Source organism: Ammospiza nelsoni, chromosome 1 (genome assembly GCF_027579445.1).
Source record: "Ammospiza nelsoni isolate bAmmNel1 chromosome 1, bAmmNel1.pri, whole genome shotgun sequence".
Taxonomy (NCBI): domain Eukaryota; kingdom Metazoa; phylum Chordata; class Aves; order Passeriformes; family Passerellidae; genus Ammospiza; species Ammospiza nelsoni.
Genome location: NC_080633.1, coordinates 15,759,797 through 15,779,178, shown reverse-complemented (window position 1 = coordinate 15,779,178; position 19,382 = coordinate 15,759,797). Strand labels below are relative to the sequence as shown.

The window sequence follows — 19,382 nt, the reverse complement described above, 5'->3', positions numbered from 1 at the left end:
ATAAGAAATTGCACCACCTATAGGTAAAGTTGCAGAATACTGTTCTGAATGAGAGAATTTTAGCAGAGACCATGACAGAAAAAAAATAATTAGAGAATACTACTAATTCCATAAATGTGAAAGAAGTTGAACAATAAAATCTTTTATAGTAAAGGTGAATAAAATACATTATTGTAGAGACAAATGCAGTTACAGCTTTTATGAATCAATATGTCTGCCTTCAGCATTGGTCAATTTTCAAAATCAATGGACTGTGTTTCAAAACCAATTTTTCTTGTTGATTTATCCCACATAATTCAAAACAAAAGACAGTCTGAAATCTGTTGCACTTTAGATTAGAAGAGTCATTGCAATTTTTTCTAACTTAAAAGCAGCACAAACTTGGAGTTTAAGTCTGTCTTTTAAATGTTTTTATCATATATGGTCCACAAATTGCTTTCAATAAAATTGAACTTTATATAAATTGCACTGTAGGACCTTAAAGGCATCTTAAATGTCTTTCCATAGCATGTCTGTGCTCTGTATAAAGAGATTGTCTGGAAAATCTCTCTTCGATCTTGAGTTCCCTTGTAAAAAATGTTGTGTCCTAATCAAATAAATTCATGAATGAAAATGTAACTTTTTTTTAAATCTTCAGCTTTTGAATTAGAATTCATCATGCCAATGTTGAACCACTGCATACCCACTTAGGCTGCTACATTACATTGGCTATTGTGCTTCACGTGCAGATCTTCTGCTTCTATCAGGTTGAGATTTTAAAACTGCCCAATGGCTTCTTCAAAACTAATTTCCTGTTCTGCTTCTTCAGCTTGCAGGCATCAGCACACCAAAAAATTTTAGCTAAAGAGGAGATAAGAGCAGCCAAAGAGGCGATGGGGCAAGATCAGTCTGAGGAACCAGATTCTTCCACCTTAAGCTTGGCAGAAAAGATGGCTTTGTTTAACAAACTGTCTCAGCCAGTGTCCAGGGCCATCTCCACGAGGAATCGGGGAGATCTGAGGCACAGGAGGATGAATGCTCGTTACCAGACTCAGCCAGTCACCCTTGGAGAGGTTGAGCAGGTAAGTGCCATCACAGCTCCTTTGCATTTCTTTTTATTGGAGAAAACAGCTTCAGTGTAAGATCCCACAAAGGCTGGCCTTTCCTTTGCTATGAATACACACAGAGGAAAAAGTTTGTCAGGAAGCTGCCTTCTGACACTGAACATTCCCTGAAGTGTTCAAATTTTTTGGTATGATTTTCTTCTTTTTCTAAGTAATTTGAGAGTATATCAACTTCCTGCCTAGTGCAAGCTGTACCTTTCACAGTGTGTGTCACTTCCACTAGAGTATTACATGTTGTCTAAAAGTAAATTCTTGATCAAAGGTGTAAAAAACTGAGACACACATCATTTTGCTTTGGTTGTATTTTCAGGGCATTTTGGAGCTTTGTCATGTGCATTTTTCAGGCTCTTTCCTGAAAGCACAATATATTTCTGTTATTAGTAAGGACATAGTCTGTAATTTTCTTCTGGGAGGAGGCATTGATTTTTATCTGTATTTTTTTCCCTTAAAGCAGAATACTTTTGAAATTCAGGAAGTCAAAGAGAAATTATTTAATGTGCAGTGAAATTTGGCTTCCTGTTCTGGAATACTTCATCTAATTGGAACTGCAAAGGAATGCCTTTTTAGTAAAGCCTCAGCATAAGGTGGCCCAGAAATGGTCTTTTAGATCTCTTCACAATAGCAGAAACAGCAGTCCCTTTGCACTACAGCTTTGAAAGAAATCACTTTAACAGTCAAGCACAACTCCTGTGCATGTCATATTTCTATGTATTTGGATAAATCTGTGTGTTAGAAAGTTCCTGCCCTTTTCTTTCTATATGCTTCATTCATGATTATACATTTTCCATATTTTATAATAACAGGATAGTGAGAAAGCAGGATTTCTCTAAACATATTGGTGCAAGGCTTTACAGATTATAATTGTACTTTATGCCTACTTTACTTGCACATGAAGTAATAATAAATGCTTGACAGATTTATTTAAGCAAGGTTTCCAGACCTTACATAGTCCTTTTTCCATTCGCTCTCCACGTGCCAATCACTGTCACAGCATGGCCTCTTTTATGGTTGTGTCACCAACTTGTTTGAGGGCAGCATGGTGGTGAATGGAGCAGGGCTGAAGCAGATGGGGAAGAAGTGACAGCCACACCACTTTGTCAGCCTTATAGAGCAAACAGGCTTTTCAAGAGAGGAAAATCAGAGGAAGCATGTTGTGTCATCTTTCTGAACCTAGCAAATGAAATCAGAGTTGACTCTGAAGCAAGCTCAATGGGAGTGTGTTTGCAAAAAGACTTTCTACGGTGAACTGTTCATTGGAGTGTTGGGGGGTTTTGAGATGCAGATATGGTTTTTCTAGAAAGAAGAAAAAGAGAGCTCTCAAAATAGATGACTAGAGGTTATATTCCCAAAATGCATATTTGAAAATTAAAATATCTTGTAATTAAAACTGAATTCACTTTTCTGATCTCCTCTAAATTTCTAATTCTGATAGATGCAATGGAAAAAAAATAAACTGGTAACTATTTTCTTAATCTTGTTTGAAATCTTTGAGCTAACATAGTCTTTGCTCTGCTTCCCAGTTTTCTTAGTGAAGACTGTTGTGTGTGTTTTATGGAATCTGCATGCACTTTTAAGGTTCTGAGCTGACCTCTTCCTACTGGTGTGATCTTGTCTGTCCTTTTGCACACTGTTCACTAACTCTGCAGTTTAAGAAAACAACAAAAAAAAACCCTCTCCAGATGTGTATGAGGCATGTTTGTCACTCTCTTATATAGCTTTCACAGCTTCTCCTTTGGAGAAGATAAAGCTCTGCATGTCAGAAAAAGAATGCATCTTAACGGCATCTAGGAAAATTTTACAAAATTATTATGTTAGAAGAGTAGAAAAGATAGTTGTTCCACTGTGGGGCCTGGCAGAATAAGTTTGGAAGTGTTTTTAATGTGCTTCTTAGGCTCAAATATTTTGCCAATGACAGCCAATGTTTACATTTGCAAAAGTCCTGCATGAAGGTGATTTATGTGGAGGGAGCATCAGGAATGTCTGCCCTGGGTTGGGACAGCACGGAACAGTCTCTCCCTGGCACTCAGTGGTCACCAGAGCTGGGAGCTGCGGGGCTGTGCCAAAGCTAATGAGTCCTGCTGAGATGCAGAGGTGATTAGCCTGGGCACATGGCATGTCAGCTGGCATCTGGAGCCTGAGCTAATTCCTTCCTGCACTGCTGCAGGTCCTGAGCCCCGACACAATGTCAGGTTGCATGTTCCACACACACCCCTTGTTGCTAAGGATGTTGCTGCTCACATGCAGTTGTTTTTACCTTGAGTGGAATAACCCATCTGCAGACAAATTACAGGGGCATTGTTGCTTTCCTTACCTGTTCTAGTCTGTACTGATAGAGTACAATATTTACATGAGAACATACCTTGGATGAACTGATGTGATATGGCTGCTTTTCGGAACTGATAATTTCAGAGCTTGTAAGTCCTATTTGGCTTTTTTGGATTTTTTTTTTTTGTTTGTTTTTTTCCCTTCATAGGTCCAGAGTGAAAGCGGAAAGCTCGCTCCCCTGTCACCTGCAGTTGCAACATCGATTTCAGCCATGGCCTCTGCCCTGGCTCCCTTGCTTGGGGACCTGCACGGGAAGCTGAGCCCTGATGGCAGAGGGAGCGCTGGCACCAGGTTCCACCCTGCAGCAGAAAGCTTGGACTCTTCAGGAAAACACACACACAAGTCGGAGCAGTGGCAGCCCTCCATGGAAGCCCTAGAAAGCAAAAAAGCATCAAAGAAACATGAAGAAGAAAGAAAGAGGTTTCTAGCCCATGAAGCTAATGAAATTAAAAAGTACAGCTCCTTTGAGGATGAAACCACACATCCTGTTCCTGAAAAAGCAGGAGACCACCATAAAGACACAGCATACAGCTTCCTGAGGAAGGGCAGCTTGGAACTGTTTGGTTCACAAGCACTTTTTCAGCCCCTGGAACAGAAGGAAATCGATACTGGCATGCAAGGTAAATGGGAAGACAAAAAAGGCCAGTCCTTTGAAGAAAAGGTGGATTTGGAAAGTGTTCTGAAAAGCAAGACTTGGCAAAGAGGTGTGGTAATTGCTTGCTGTTGGTGTGGTCTCATTCAGCAAATGGTGTTTCAAGCTTTATCAAGACTGGTTATGTTTCCTTTTTTAACACTGCTTAGAAGTACAGAAGTATCTGTGAAAAGTTTTATAAATAGAGGGCTTTTTTTTATTATTCTTTCTATTTTCCAGTCTTAAAAGATGGCTCAGTTTTATTCAGATTTATTTACTTTGAAAGAAGTGGTACTATATGCTGAAGCTAAGATTTATTCTTTCTGGTTTTACCCTTTCTCCTGCCCTCCAAAATTCAGAACAAACTAAACTTGCTGTTTTGAGTCAAATATCTGCCCTTAATTTTTGCCTTACTGTGCATATAGAGTTATGAATTACCTACATAACTGCATACATAAGTAGGAGTGGATAATTTTCAGATAATTAATTTTGCAAAACCAGTATTATTTTCTCTTTGATGTGGTGATGAAATACAAACCAGGAAATTCTCAGAGCAATTACATTTCTATAAGCACAGCATAATTTAAACTTAAAAATAAACTTGCCTATCTTTAAATGAAGTACTTAGGAAATAAACTGTGGATTTGGTCATTTCATAAGTCCTTCTATTCTGCTGAATTTAGAAGGATGTTCTGTTCCATTTCTGTTTGATTTTGATGGGTGACAGCATCACACCACCCTGTAGCACTAAAAGCATTTCTGTGTTCATCCTGTGAAGTTAATATATTTTGAATTTAATGGTCTTCACACAGGCATAGAGAGGAAGGTACAGTTCTGCCTGTATTCCTCTAAAGCAGTATCCACTCTGTCCAATTAGCCTTTGGTGACTGCAGGGAACATGGAGACTGGGATATAATAGGAGCAGCCATATATCAGAGGGGTGTTGTGCTTATAACATTTCAAAAAGAAAAATGAAGATCAATTATATTTCTTTAAGGATAACTGTAATAGTGCATTTATCTTTTTTCATTTCAGTTTTTTCCTGTGGTTTAATTGCTGCTTGAAAAAACAAACCCAAAAGAGCCCCCAACACCCTCCTAGAAAATAATACCTCTATTAAGCTATTAAATATCCTAGTGTGCTACTCAAGCATTAAACTGCTTTACCAAATAGTTAATTTTCTTGTTTAACTTTTGTCTGCTTCTCTTCCCCTGCTCTTTGTTCCCTGTCGCTTTCATCTGTTCCTTTTCCTGTTGGTGTGATGAGGGGAGCAGCAGTTTGTGCCTCACCCATGTGAAGTTCAGAATTGTGTATTGAACATGATGTTCTGTGGCTTACTTGTGAGCATCAGTCACAAATGGCAGCAAGTAATGCTGCACAATTAGTCTCTGTGCTCTAGCTCAGCCAGAAGTTTCTCCCTGTTAGAATAGTATGTGATGTGAATGTTTAAAATACAGATTTGCTTCTTCAGTGTTAGCAATGTAAAGTGTCTTTGAGAATAAAACTAATTCAGCACTTCTCTTTTGAATGGGCAGACCACGCTGAGCCTTCTTCTGAACTCACCAGCACATCAGCCATGAGGACAGTTTCACAAACAGCAGCTGCAGCATCCTGTAGACTGCAGGAGCTCTCTGAACAATTGGAAGGCAAATTTTATAAGAATTCATGTGAGATGTTTTCCATGGGAGAGAGCAAAGCACAAACAGCTGAGGATGTCCTCGATAATGCCAGCAAAACTATGTCAATTAAGGAAAGGTACTTTAATTTCTCTATCTTTTTTTAATGATCCCTATAAATACAGTTATTATATTGATGGTGGTATAAAAAGAAGAAAACTAAGTAGTGATTACTAGGCTTTATTATTACTAACAGCAGAAACATGCAGCTAATCTGCCTGACATGCTTATAAAGCAGATGATGGTGAATGAGAATTACCATTCAAGAGAACATAATGACCTGAAAGAGCTACCTGAATAATCAATGAATATTTCAGAAAATTAAAGTTGGAAAATATACATGTTCTGATTACACTTATATACTCAATATACTTCTCCAGGTTCTGCTTTCAGTTATACAACAGGTATAATGTGATTCTGGTTTATTTTAATAACCATTTCTTCTTGGTCTACAGGATAAGCTGACTAGAGGGAGTCACAGATAGACTCTGATATTGCCCCACTAGTTCAGAAGTACCTGGTTGCCATTTTGACTTCTTTGTATTTACTGTAGGGATTTTAAAAGGATAGTAAGTTGGACAGGTTTATAGGAGTACTAGAAATACTTTTTCCAACACAAGATCATTCTGATCTGAAGCAAAATGTTAAGTTCTGCACTTGTGCAAAGAGTGGGAGTCCAGGATTGAAGTGCCAATAGCTGCTGTAGTACTTGTAAAAGTTTTCCTAACTTAGTTAAAACTTTGAGAGTATAAACTCAGTCCCAAACTGGTAGCAGTCCAGTGAGTGAATTATGATTATGATTATTTGGCCTATCTTTGCTTCAGTTTTTCTGCATGAAAGCAGAACCAATAAGTTAAAATAACTGCCTGATTAAACTTTCACCGTGTAAATGTATTTCCTCACTCAATGAGGGGAGTGTGATATTAGGCATTCTGAACCTTTTATTTTTCTTTTAAACATAATTCCAAAGTTTGCTTCTAAAATTCATGTGTTTCTAGGAGGTATGAGTCATTCTCACTTACAAGCATCCCCACTCCCTGTCAACCCCTTTACACAAGGGGATGCAGGGACAGCTTCAGCAGCTGTGCACTCTTAGTGCCCTTTCTGAAGGCTGTATTACCTTTTTCAGTTTATTCTTGTTTTGTTTAAAGCAACTTTCATCCCCATTCCCCATCCCCTTCTGTAAATATGTCAATTGTCTTGGCAGATGAGGTTTAAGACAAATAACTTCTGGTTCATAGGTGGTGAATGATCTACCATCCCTGATCCTGGTGGAGAGAAAGAGGTTGGAGGGAAGATCCAAGTTTTAGTAGTTGTTTCAGTCCTAACTTCAATGCCTCAGCTGAGTTGGTATCTTGAGGAACTGAAGCCTGTCAGTCACACAATCAGGAACCACTTTTGTTAGGACTCCAAGACTGTGTACTCAGTCCCAGAGCTGGCAAAAGGAAATACCTGCTGTCTTGTCAGGGATTTGTATACCCTGATTCCACAAATATCTGCAAATGACTGAGCTCATATCAAAATGTTTCAGCCTTCCAAAATACCACAGTAGTCTACTTGTCCCAGAATTAAAATACTACAACCACTAAGTTTCTTTTGCCTGGCTGCAGTTCATGCCAAGTATTCATAAACATCAAAGAACATTTCTGCTAAAGATTGACTATTACATTTGGATTTCTTTTTCCTTTTACATTCACTAACTTCATCTTCCCATCCAGTGGATTTTTCTGGCTGTGTCAGACATTCTTTCACCTTATGGAAGAACAACTTTTCCACACATGAAATAGTATTTGGGCAGGATGCATGAATGCTGGTCTGGATAAAAGTGATTTTCCACAAAGACTTGCTTCACTGAACTAATACTATCCTTGTAGAGTGAATGTATGGCTGGCATTTTTAGAATTGCCTATATTATATAGAAGAATGAAAATCATGACTTTTTAAGGAGGAAAGACACCTATACTCTCTTCTCCTGCCTCTGTGCATTTATTGAGACCAAAGGCCATCCTGTCAGCTCCACTGTAGAAGTCAGCTGCATGCCATGATCACCATTTTAAAAAGCTACATCTGAGTCATTTCTGGCGAACCTCTTACCATCATTCTCACTTGCTCAGGAAAAATCTAGCCTAAACTTAGTTTTCAATCTTTTTTGATCTATGGATACCTCAGCAATACTTTGTTACATAGTCTGGTTCCCACTATACTGAATTTATGCACTCTTTTTACAGTCAACTTCCTTTCTGTAGTTATATATCTCATATTGCTCTCCAGGATTTATGATTTATCCAGAAAGAACTGGTCAAGTGCAGCCAAGGGAGAACATGTAAAAACCAAGCCTGTGTCCAGTTTATTCTAGCTCAAGGAGACAACTAGCAACTAAGATACTAAAATATTGCCACAGAGGAAAGATGTGTCATTTTGAACATTTTTTGCCAGGACTTTTGCCAAGGCCTTTAATGCCACTCTCTTTGTTTAGGCAAAACCATTGTTCAGATCTCATTTCTGTTTTCCTTCAGTATTCACTATCCAGCATTCTGCCTTCAGCTCTGAAAGCTTTTGCTTTGAGGCCACCCTGACACCTCTGGGATGAGGATCATTCTGTCTTGATGTCACATAGTCTGTCTCAGTAGCAGGTGAAAGAAGGATGCAGAGCAAGCTGTCAAAGATGGGCAGACACACTAAAAGCTTTTTCTTTCAAGAAAAGAGTAGAACTTACTTTCGTCATATTGGAAAAGGAACTTTTGGAGGCAAAAGTTGTGTGTCTACACTGTGAAAGTGACTAATGAATGTTTATTCATTATTTATAAAAAGTGGAAAACTAGAGCTATTCAATGAAACTAGTAAGCAGCAGGCCTTAAACAAATCTAAGGGTTAGACCTAATATTTGCCTTATTTTCTAAGACTTTCCAAAGAATCAGCTGCTCTGTACTGATGAGCTTGTGGGCTTACTTTTAGGAACCAGTTCAGTAGTTCTTGCATCTTTATTCGTCCAAAAGGGTGTCCTCCATTCAGCTGTTGCTGAGTCAGGGCACTCTGACTTTACTGCCACTTCCATTGTTCAAAAGAAATGTGTGGCTTTAGGTTTTACACAGCAGTGAAGGTTTTATTGGCATACAGAGCATACACTTGTTTCTTTTAAGTGGTGATTTCATTGCTCAAAACAGGCAAATGTGTGTTCTCACTTGTAGGAGTCAGTTGTTTCATTACATATACCAGTGAAGCATGGAGGGCTGCTATGAAACCATCCTTATGGCAGAGAAGAAAACAAAATCTCCAAAGACACAGAAGTATTCTTAGAATTACAGATTTTTCTCTCCTTAATCAACCAGGCTGCTTGGGTCAAAGGTCTAGAGCAAATACCCTGCAGTAATGTTAGCTTAAAAAAACCCAAAACCCAGGAAATAAAAAAAAACACTTTTTTTCCCCCCTGCCTGCTATGCTGAGTAGCTGTAAACATTTTTAGAAACAAACCCAGCTTAGACCAAACCTGACCAATATGCCTTCTAGCTTCAGTTATCACAGATCATTTCTAAGCAAAACTGACTTGAGAGAACATAGCTACTGAAGATAACTCATTGCATGGTGGCAATTCAGTCCCATCTTGGTCTCCTCCACAGTTTTACACATGCATGGATGCACTCCAGAAGATTAGTTCTGGGCAGTGAAATCTTGTGTCCTTTCTGCAAACAATGACCATGACCTCAGCTCCTTATTGTGAGTCCTTCTCACCCCTACTCATCCCGTGCTGTGAGGTATGAAGCAACCAGGCACCGTGAAGCCTGCCAGCACTGCCTGCCTGGGCAAGAAGAGAGGAAATAACTGCTTTCTTGAATACTAACATTCTTACTGCCATTGTATTCTGTTAGATTTACTGTTTTCTGCATTCTTAGTTTTTCTCAAGTGACTGCCTTAGGCCCAATTGATCATCCCCCAATAGGTCAGTAGCATGGCTGCACCCCTTGGATTTTTGCAGGAGGCAGCTGCCTGAAACTTGGCCTCTGGCTTCTAGACCTCCTTGGTTCTACCCTTTCCTTCTCCTCAGAGTTTCCAGACACAATCTGCTGTGAGGATAACAGTAATCACATCTCTGAAAAAGAATTTCCATATCTTGTGGTCGGAATAGGTTTAACTACTCAACCTGTTCAAACATTGATAGGGTTTAGGGTTTTGTATAATTCTTACTGAAATGCTATAGATTTGAGAAAGGTATGTCATAAGACTTAATTAAACTAAAAAATTATTTAGTAGATCAATGTAACTATTTGCAAAAGTGCTGCAGATACACATTTTATGGATTACTAAGAATGATTTCTGAAGGGTAGAAAACTCATATAAATGTCAATTTCTGAGGAAGGTAAACTGAAGATCATCATGCCTGTATAGACCTTATGTTCCTGACTGACTTCCCCTGTCCCCAAAAGTAGTCACCTCAGGGTTTGTAGGGACAAATATAATTCTAGCAAACTAATCTACATGTTGTCCCCACTGCAGCCAGTCAGCACTTTGTACTACATTCAGAATTTTGCTCAAGATTAGGAACTGTGAAAAGATCCCACTTACTGAGATTAATGGTAATCCACATTTTAAATGTTAGACCTCCTTTAAACAAGTTGAATGTTGCTGGTAAATTTCACAGCTGCAGAGTAGTTAGCACCAGGTTATTAGTGCATTGGTGCTGCTGATTTGTGTCACAGCAATGTTGGGCTAAGCAAGGGAATACAAAGTGATCCCAGGGAGTCTGATAAGTAACCTCAGCCCCTGGAGCTGGAGTGAAAGCAGGAACTGCAGAGTTGTCCTTTGATGTGCCTGATGAGACCTAATTGGTGTGTGCCTGCTGAACAGACCTCTTTCTTCTTGGGCTTTAAAGAAAATAATTTTAAGAGTATTTTTTAATGAGTACAATTAAGACCAAAGGTAAGATACGTATTCTTAACTTTGGACATCTACAGGATAAGTATCCATAGTCAAACTACTCACTTGCTGTGCCTTAGTGACAGGGTGGAGGGGAAAAAGCAGTTATTAATCTGACCTTTTTATACACCTACTTTAGGAGGATTTGTGTGGTACCTTGGTCTCCCTTGACTGTATTGGCAATTTCCACTGACGATACAAATTAACTGGAGTGTCTGTCTCAGGTCTGGATGTCTGTGTTTTGACAGATGATTGCCACTCAACATGTACAGTATAAGGCTTGGTGTTTGTTTGTGAGCTTTGTATATGTGTATGAAATGTGAATAACTTAGCTAATGCTACAAAACCTAATTTCAGATTATCTTGAATGCAGCATTAGTGAAACAATGAGGTAACCTTTTGAGGATAATGGGAAGGACGGTTTAAAGCTGCCTGTTGGCATGCTTTTCCTTGTAGGTTGGCACTGCTGAAGAAGAGTGGTGAAGAAGATTGGAAGAGCAGGCTCAGCAAAAAGCAGGAGTATGCAAAGGTGGCCGTCGCTGATCGCAGTGCGCAGATGCAAGAAGTTGAGCAGCTGTTGAAGAAGGTAACTCTGTCCCTATTTGGGAAAAACATCTTGCTTGAAATGTTTTTGCTTTTTGAAGATGCATCCAAGTAGACAGGCATGCCTAATATTAGCTGCTAGCTCCTGCTGCTCCTCTTGTTGTCAAGCTTGTCTAAAAACCAATTCTCCCAACATGAGGGATTATTTAATGAGGAGGTCTCCACTGTCCTGGAGAGATGTGTAATAGTGCTCACAGTGTCTTCACATCAGAAGATAATGAACTAGGAAGTGGGTCTGTAAGGCTTCTGCAGCATGTACAGGTATAATGATTTAAGCCCTTTCTTCTGCCCCTCTTCCCTCTACCCCTTCCACGCCCCCACACTGAAATTGCCTTTATACTTAGTTCTGGTGTTTTCTTATGTATGGGTGAGTTTGTAAAAATGTCACATTCCTAACACTGTGTTATCTCTGTGCATACACTGGGTTTTTAATCAGTTATTTTGGATCCTAGAGCTACTGAGGTAATGCAGGAACAAGAGCATTCATGAGCCATTTGGCTTTTGGTTATCTTGCATGATCTTTGCAGTTTGTGAAGAGCCAGAAGTGGCAGGACCAAGATTTTATCTGTCTTACAACAGGTAGTGAATAAAGAGGGAGATGGGTAGAAAGGTGTGGAGGAAAGGGAGATCCACATTGTTAGTACACTCTGATTATGTCTATTTACATGAGTAAATTAGGTTGCCCAGTGAGAGCAGATCTTTTATATATATATATATGTATATATTATTACCTCAATACAGTAATGGTCGCTGGATGTGCTACCTGTGCCATATTTTTTCTTTGGTCCAGTGAAATTTTTGTTTCAGACTAAATTTAGCTTGGTCCTGTGTCCTGACTGCCTTTAGCAACAGTAGTGCTACATGGGGATCTTGGAGTGCACTTCAGGCCTTGGGTTCATGCAAAAGTCTGTGCAGTCTGCAGTGTGAACCAAAGTGCAGAAAGTGAGGGTGACTGAGAGATTTGCTTCAAAATGGACTGTCCCCTGGCGCAAAGTACAGGACCAATGGAGACTTGTTTCCCTTTTCAGTCAGATGAAATAGGCTGTCTCAAAAGCCTTTAATTTCTGTAGGAGTACTTCACAGAGGACAGGTGAAAATAAAATTTATGTTGCAAAATTTGCTAGTGGGGATGGTAATATTTGGATCCAATTATTTAGTTGTTTACTTCTACTAAATATATAGGTAAACAGTAACAAAAAGTCTCCTGCTCCATCAGTGCATTACAAGTAAGGACACAATTTATCATTATTGAGAATAAATCTGTGCCTGAACATGTGAGTCATCAGTCATGTTAACTGGACAGAAAAGAATAAAGCTGATTTTTGCAGTTTGGTTTATGGGGTTTGTTTTGGTTTTGCCCTGTGGACTTGTTCAAAAATCCAGCTGCTAGTTTGAAAGGCGTCCTAAAGCAAAAATAGTTCCAGGGAGGAAAGCAAAATTGTGGTCACATTTTTAACAGGCTAGTCTCCAAAATGACAACTGTTGAGCTCAGATAACAAATGTACTCTAGCTAAAGACAGTGGGGTTGAGAAAAAGCTTTAAACAGCTGCCAAGATTTAGGCAGAGACAAACCCTTTGTTCTCTCTCCTCACCCCTCAGCACCCATACCCTCCCTGCTGCGTTACCATGTGCAGCAAGCACAGTCAGGCTTTTAAAGCGAGTAAGAGAGCATGAAGTGCTGGAGGGATACAAGCTTTGAAGTGACAGTGCCAACAGGGGACGTTTCTGTGACACTGGGTCACCCACTCTGATAGTTCATGCTAGCTCTTGGCTATTTAGAGCCTGAGTCAAAGGATTTTCATGTCTGCCTATGGATGAAAACTTGGGTATGTAAGATCCACAATCCCATGAACTATAGTGATGTTTGGGATGCTGATTCTCATGTGATACATGGGAAATATGTAAACTCTTACTGAGGGTACTCTACTTACAAGACACCATGTTAACTGCCTTTAAATCTAGAAGTATTGATTTTGATAAGCAATCAGTGTGATGGCTGTTATCCTTTGAGGACCATGAAGCACTGTGCTATTGAAGAACTTCTGTAGAACTTTGAGACTCTGCTGTACTTGAGAATCTTAAGTGTTTTCTGTTGCTGGATTACAGCAAAAATGCAGGAATTGTAGTGATTACTGAATTTTGAGCTAATTAGATAATTTCCACACATGGCAGTCATCAACATCATGGCAGTCACCAACACCATGGCATCAACAGCAAGGGTGTGTAAACTTCTGTCATGCCCTGCTGCTTCAAAACAATGCCTGATATTTTTAGTTGCAGTATGGTGCTCCTATTAATGTAGTCAGACACCTTTTTAGGGTTTTTTTTGGTGTGTCTGTGTGTGTCTCTCTTTTAAAAGGTTACCTAAATTATTCTGGAGATTTGATTATTGAAGCATAGCTGCAGAAATTAGAAGTAAATAGAGTACATTTAGATTTCATATAAACAACAAAAGTGAAAAGATTCCTACTCTTAACAAAATAACTACATTAAATAATGCTGTTTGATCACTTCCAGTCAAAATGCTTCTTCGTGGTGTCTACATGGTGAAATATTTATCCAAATGTGTTACAGTCATTTGTGTGTAGACTAAACTGTAGAAAAACACCATAAAATTCATGGAAAAGCTGACAGAGCAACCTCAAACAGGAAAGAAAAAAAGAGAGACTAAGGAATTAACACAAGCAGATACAGATGAGGGGGGAAGCTGAGATTTACTTGGAGTCCAGCATCTGTTTTGATGATTGCTGCACACAGGAGGAAAAATTTTTGGAAGCTGTGAGACTTCTTAGATTATTTATATATATGGTAAAACATATTTGGACAATTCAAAGAATAGCTCTAACATCAGGGGAACTGTCTTGCTGGATGAATGTCTTACTGGAAAAAAAATCTCTTTTATTTAGGAAAAATATTTTGGATTTAGTACTTTGTTTTCATCATCTTAGGCTCGATGGAACACTTGCAGTTTGTTGGATTTCTTCATGAGTAGAAAAATTAATTAATTTCAAAATCTTTCCATAATATCAAAATAGGAAGATTTACTGGAATAAAAATTTCTGGTTTATAGTGAACCATTTTTAACAGAGTCCCTGATTAATGTGATTACCAGCTGCATTGCAGTTGCATTAAAGCAGTGACTGACATTTGAAACACTTAATTCTTACATTATGTTTAAATTGCAGTTCAGCACTGGTGTTAAAGGCTAGGGCTCAGCAGTCATTTCAAAATTACTCAGAGATGAAGTGTGTAAAAATCTTAGAGAGGGTAAGCCCTTGAAAAGTGACTTTTAGACACTAAAATATTAGTTTTTTGCTGTGGTAAGAGTTTTATCCAGTTCATATATGTCATCCACCAAGCGCTTGTATCACATTCTCATCAAAGCTGAAACTCATTATTAGGCTGCATTTTGAGCCACTCTAGTAAGCTGCATTTATCCATCCACTGTGCCATGTTCCCATTTGCTTTAACCTACAGAAAGGGAGAAGAATTAAAGCTGATAAAGCCATGTCTAATCAGCTTTGGGTAAGCCCAGCTCTGGGGCAGGGTTTATTTGTAGGCTGTGTTTGGAATGGTGAACTCACCTTCACTGAGTACCCTGGGCTTAGCAAATCCTTCCAGATGGCTTTTGAGTCTCCCAGTTTCAGCAAGCATTCTTTCCTTTCATCCAGAGAATAGATGATTTGCTGTTTAGCAGGGTCTGATTAAACTTGCAGCAGAGTTATTCACATTGTGGTTGACATGGTTCATCAATTTAATGGTGCATGAAAACAGAGACATATTAAAATTATCAGCATACAAAAAGTGTGTCTTCCAGCTGTGCTGTTTTGTTCTGTGTTGGGTTGTAGTGATATTGTTACTAACTTGGATAATTCCTGCATGAAATGGCTTTGGTAAACATGCTGTTGTATTATGACAGCATTTTTGATCTCTGCTTTCCAACAGTGAAAACATTTCTAGAAGATCAAAAGATTTAGTAAGAAATAAGGGAAAGAGGAGTTACTTCTCCCCCATTTCCATTTCTGGTAGTCCAGTTCTTTTCTAATTCCTTTGCTCTGCTTCTGTCCTTGTCATAGGAACCTGTATATGCTTCTACTTACTCTCCTGTTATACCTGCTCTCCATAAATTTCATCCTTTTCTACCTATTAATCAGGTGAGCAAAAGTCTGCACAATTTAAATGCTCAACAGTTTCAAGTAAGGACATTTTACCTGTGTTTTTTAACATACAAAATTAATAATCCTCTTAAATGATTAACCAGCTCAGTAAATGTAGCTTTAAAGGAACATAATGTTATGCCACTATCCTGTGTACTCTTCCTCAATATACAGTGTGCTGCTATTTCTCTTATGGTTGCTTTTCTGAAAGTTCTGTATCTGTTTTAGACTGTATTGGTGAGAAAGTAAAGGAAGAAAACATTATTGAATTCATTATAATACTGAAAACTTGTAAGTTGCTAAAAAAGGTGTATAAAAGGAGTAGTATGGAACTAGACAGCATTATTGTAGAATTTTGCTGTGTACCCTGATCTCCCTGTAAGTAATGTGCATGTCCAGTGTGAGACATAACATCATCTAACTTACTGACTGTAAAAGAACTGCTTTTGTTGAGAGGTGACTTTCCCATAGTGCTTTTCCTCAGTCCCTGTGTAAAGGATTTTTGCCTTGCATGTCCTGCTTCTATTCTCTGACTATCCCATCTTCCTGCTTCTCTCTTTCTTCCTTTAAGGTCTGTAGTACTAGTTTGAAAGAATCAAGCTCTCTGATTTCTGATGACCGTCATCCTTGGAGATGGAAGGTGAAATGCTGTATAAAATTTCTATTTCATTTTTGGAGGGAGGAGTGAGACAGAAAATTACACTCAGATTGATGATGCACATTCCTAATTTGTGTTTGCCTGGGAACAGAGTTCTGCTGCTGCTCCAGTAAATATTAGAGAAGCTTCATGGGAAATGTTCCTCAACGTCATGTCTGCACCTCTGCAATTCCATCACAGACAATTTGAAGAATTAATAGATAATGAGAAATATAAACTTCCTGCACTCAGAGCAATATAACAAAGTTCTCTGAGCAGTAGAGTACTAGACCTTGATCTGAGCAAACCATTCCTGGTTCACATGATCAGAGGTAAAAAATGCAAAGGCAGAAGTGGGCAAAGAAACAAGCTGCAGAAAAACACAAGAAAACATTTTGGAATGTTTTCTTGAAAGAAAACAAAGAGGGCTCACTGGAAGCTCTCAATAGATTTACATAAATCAAATTCTGCTATATTATACTTCCTTCTCCCTTGCCTCCCAGCTCACACTTGTGGTTCCTGTGTTACAGGGAATCCATTGGGTTCTTCATTCCCACAGTCTGTGCTGCATGCAGGGAGCTTTCTGACCAGCCTGGGTAATGGCAGTGAGTTCAAGGAGCAGATACTGCTGGGCTGGGATGAGGAATACAGAGGCTACTGGATATATTACAAACATTTAGACGACTGATATTTACCATTTCCACATTCACTTTTATAGCTGGTTTTGAATATGATCTTTTACTGTGAGTTTTTTTTAATTAAAATTAAATTTTAGACTATTCTGAAATTTGTTCATGCTACCTCTTTCCTATAAGCTGTGGATTTAATATAGCTTATTTACTTTGGTTGTGACAGAGTTCACCAGCTTTAGGTATCTAGAAGAGAACAATATATTCTAACTTAATAATAACCCTCCAGTAATGACAGGAGGCCTTTTAATGAGCTGTTCATTCCATCTGTCTTAAAAGGATAACAGCAAAAATAGTCAAAAAGAGTCTTCTTTACATTGATTTTGGTGAGCTACATCCTTCTCTCTTAGCAAGCTGCTTCCTTCTAGCACTGTGTCAAGGTACATGCAGATTTGTTTGGGGTTTTTTTCTGACACAGTTAATCACTTTGTTATTTGCACCAAACATGAGTTGAGTGTGTTCTGTTTTCCTCAAAGCATTTCTGAACAGAAAGGCATATTTTTGCATGGAGTTTTCCCTCCATGTTTTCTTACATGAAGGCCCTTATAAAGTTGCAGAGCAAAACAACACAGAGACTTTTTACCATACTTGTACAACTGTTGGATTCTCCTTATGCTTTTTTGTTTTAGGAGCTTACACTAGAGAAGTTACTTGTATTAAAAAAAAAAAAAAAGATACTTTTTGAATTCTTCTTTTATGTAATTTATAGTATTTGTTTTAATAGAACCCCCTTTGGAAAAACAGATTTTTTTTGTGTTCATTCTTCGCTTTGATTCCCCCAGGTAGTGGCAGTCTTGATCTTCTACATAGAAAAACATGAATTATCTTATTTCTTGTATTAAAAACAACCAACAAAAACAACAAAACCAAACAGCAGCATGCTAACAGACCACTCTTTCTCAGTTCTTGTCACCTAAAGGGGACCTTGCTTGGACTGCAAAATTTTAGGAGCATTGCCTAGAAGTGGCCCTTTCCTTAGCATAAACAGGGGAGTGCCTGCCATACCCTCAAGAAATGTGCTAGAAAAGACCAATATCATCATCCAACCTAGCCAAGCTGTGGGAGAAAGTAATCCCTTTTTCTAACTGTTCTTGCATTGAGTTTGTAAATCCCTCCCAGCCTGAAAACAGGATCTTTTAGAAAAACACGCAGTCTTAATTCTAAACTGTCAGCCTACAGAAAATTCTTGGCAATATTAAGTAATTCTTCATATGTTATTATTCTTGCTGTGTTAAATGTAACTCCTAACCCTTTCTTCAGTGAAAATACATACTTACCTGATATAATCTAATGTTAATTAAAAAAAATATTTTAAACCTTGCAAAATTGTCAGCACCCTGGGTAGAAGCATGGAGTCTGGAAATGGATGAGTTATTCCAGTACAGATTATCTGTTCCAAACAACTTTCCATGAGAGTTTTTGTTTCTCTTCTTTTTCTGTCTTCCTAATTGGCTGGGTTGGGGTTTTTTTTAATAACATTTCTCTTAAAAGCCTGGTTTACCAGACTTTTCTAATATCCTTTTTTTTTCAACCATCTATGTGATTATCTCTTCTTTATCTTCATCATTCTCCTCTATGTTGGTGTCATCATGAGGGTCTTCTCAGGGGATGAGACTGCATCCTTTGTTTTCCATGTTCATGAAAACATTTTGATCAAATTTGGGATGAATCAGATCACTGCATGGCTCTTTCTTCTTTGGTCAGTTAACCAGTTTACAGCCTGTAAGCTGCTCTGGTATTTTTATGTTGCTCAGAAAAACCTACCCCAGAATGTCATCTGTGATTAACTCAAATGTATTAAAGAAATCACAGATAACAGCGTTAATACATTTAATCACACTTGAGCTCATCAAACTTACCCTTTTGATTAAACCTGTTTTCCATAATGCCGTGTGGAATGGCATTAATTACATGCTGGTGATTTGATTCTTCATTGATTGTCTTTGCAGCAGCCTTGCCATGGGTGTCTGGAAGAGCCAACAGCTTGTGTGACCTGTTCCTACATGCTTTAGTTTTACTTCTAAATATTGTCCACATCTGAGCTTTTATCCTAATTATTTTCCCATTTTCAAAGGCTTTTGTTTGAAATTAGCTCTTGTATTTTGGGGTATCTCCTTTTCCAGTTTTTTTGTCTAAGGTATCAATGAACACATCCATCTATTTTACACAATAAATTAGAATGTTTCATTGAAAGTAACTACTTTAAGTGAAAAAATTGCATTGGATCTGTTTTATTCCTAAGTTTTTGTATGTTATTTTTATTTATTCTTGATATATTAATTTTTGATTTGACTTTTTTACAGTTGCAAATTTGAGGTTCTTCTTTCATATCATAATTTGAGTTTTTAAACTTAGAAATAAAATTTGGACTTAGAATCTTCTTGAGTTTTAGCTTTCTTAACATATGTTCTCCCAATTAGAATGGGCTTTGACCAGTTAATTCCTCTACAAATGCTCCATGTGGCAGTTCTGAAAGCTTTCCAAACTTTTCCCAACTAGCAGGTGGATTTTTTCTGAAATTTCTTTTGACAGTTGCATTGGCTCATATTAGCTTTCTAGCTATATAAAATTATTATTTATTTAATCATGGCATAGACTTCTGGTTTTCAGCAGAACTGTTAAGGGAAGTTAAGTTGATGGGAAATTTCTT

At 38.2% G+C, this 19,382-nt stretch overlaps 1 protein-coding gene across 21 annotated transcripts in view; it reads left to right on the top strand.

Annotated features, from left to right (window-relative positions):
* The window catches only part of SVIL (supervillin), a 134,113-nt gene that overhangs the window by 93,035 nt on the left and 21,696 nt on the right, over positions 1-19,382 (top strand). For 11 of the 21 annotated variants that reach the window (XM_059468589.1, XM_059468597.1, XM_059468577.1 and 8 more), the window contains 7 exons: positions 809-1,061; positions 2,536-2,559; positions 3,577-4,132; positions 5,595-5,814; positions 11,103-11,232; positions 15,326-15,403; positions 15,978-16,046. In XM_059468589.1, the coding sequence (XP_059324572.1) occupies positions 809-1,061; positions 2,536-2,559; positions 3,577-4,132; positions 5,595-5,814; positions 11,103-11,232; positions 15,326-15,403; positions 15,978-16,046 (1,330 nt within the window). The remainder of the gene's footprint in view (positions 1-808; positions 1,062-2,535; positions 2,560-3,576; positions 4,133-5,594; positions 5,815-11,102; positions 11,233-15,325; positions 15,404-15,977; positions 16,047-19,382) is intronic. The other 10 variants (XM_059468569.1, XM_059468672.1, XM_059468664.1 and 7 more) reach the window with 5 other exon arrangements.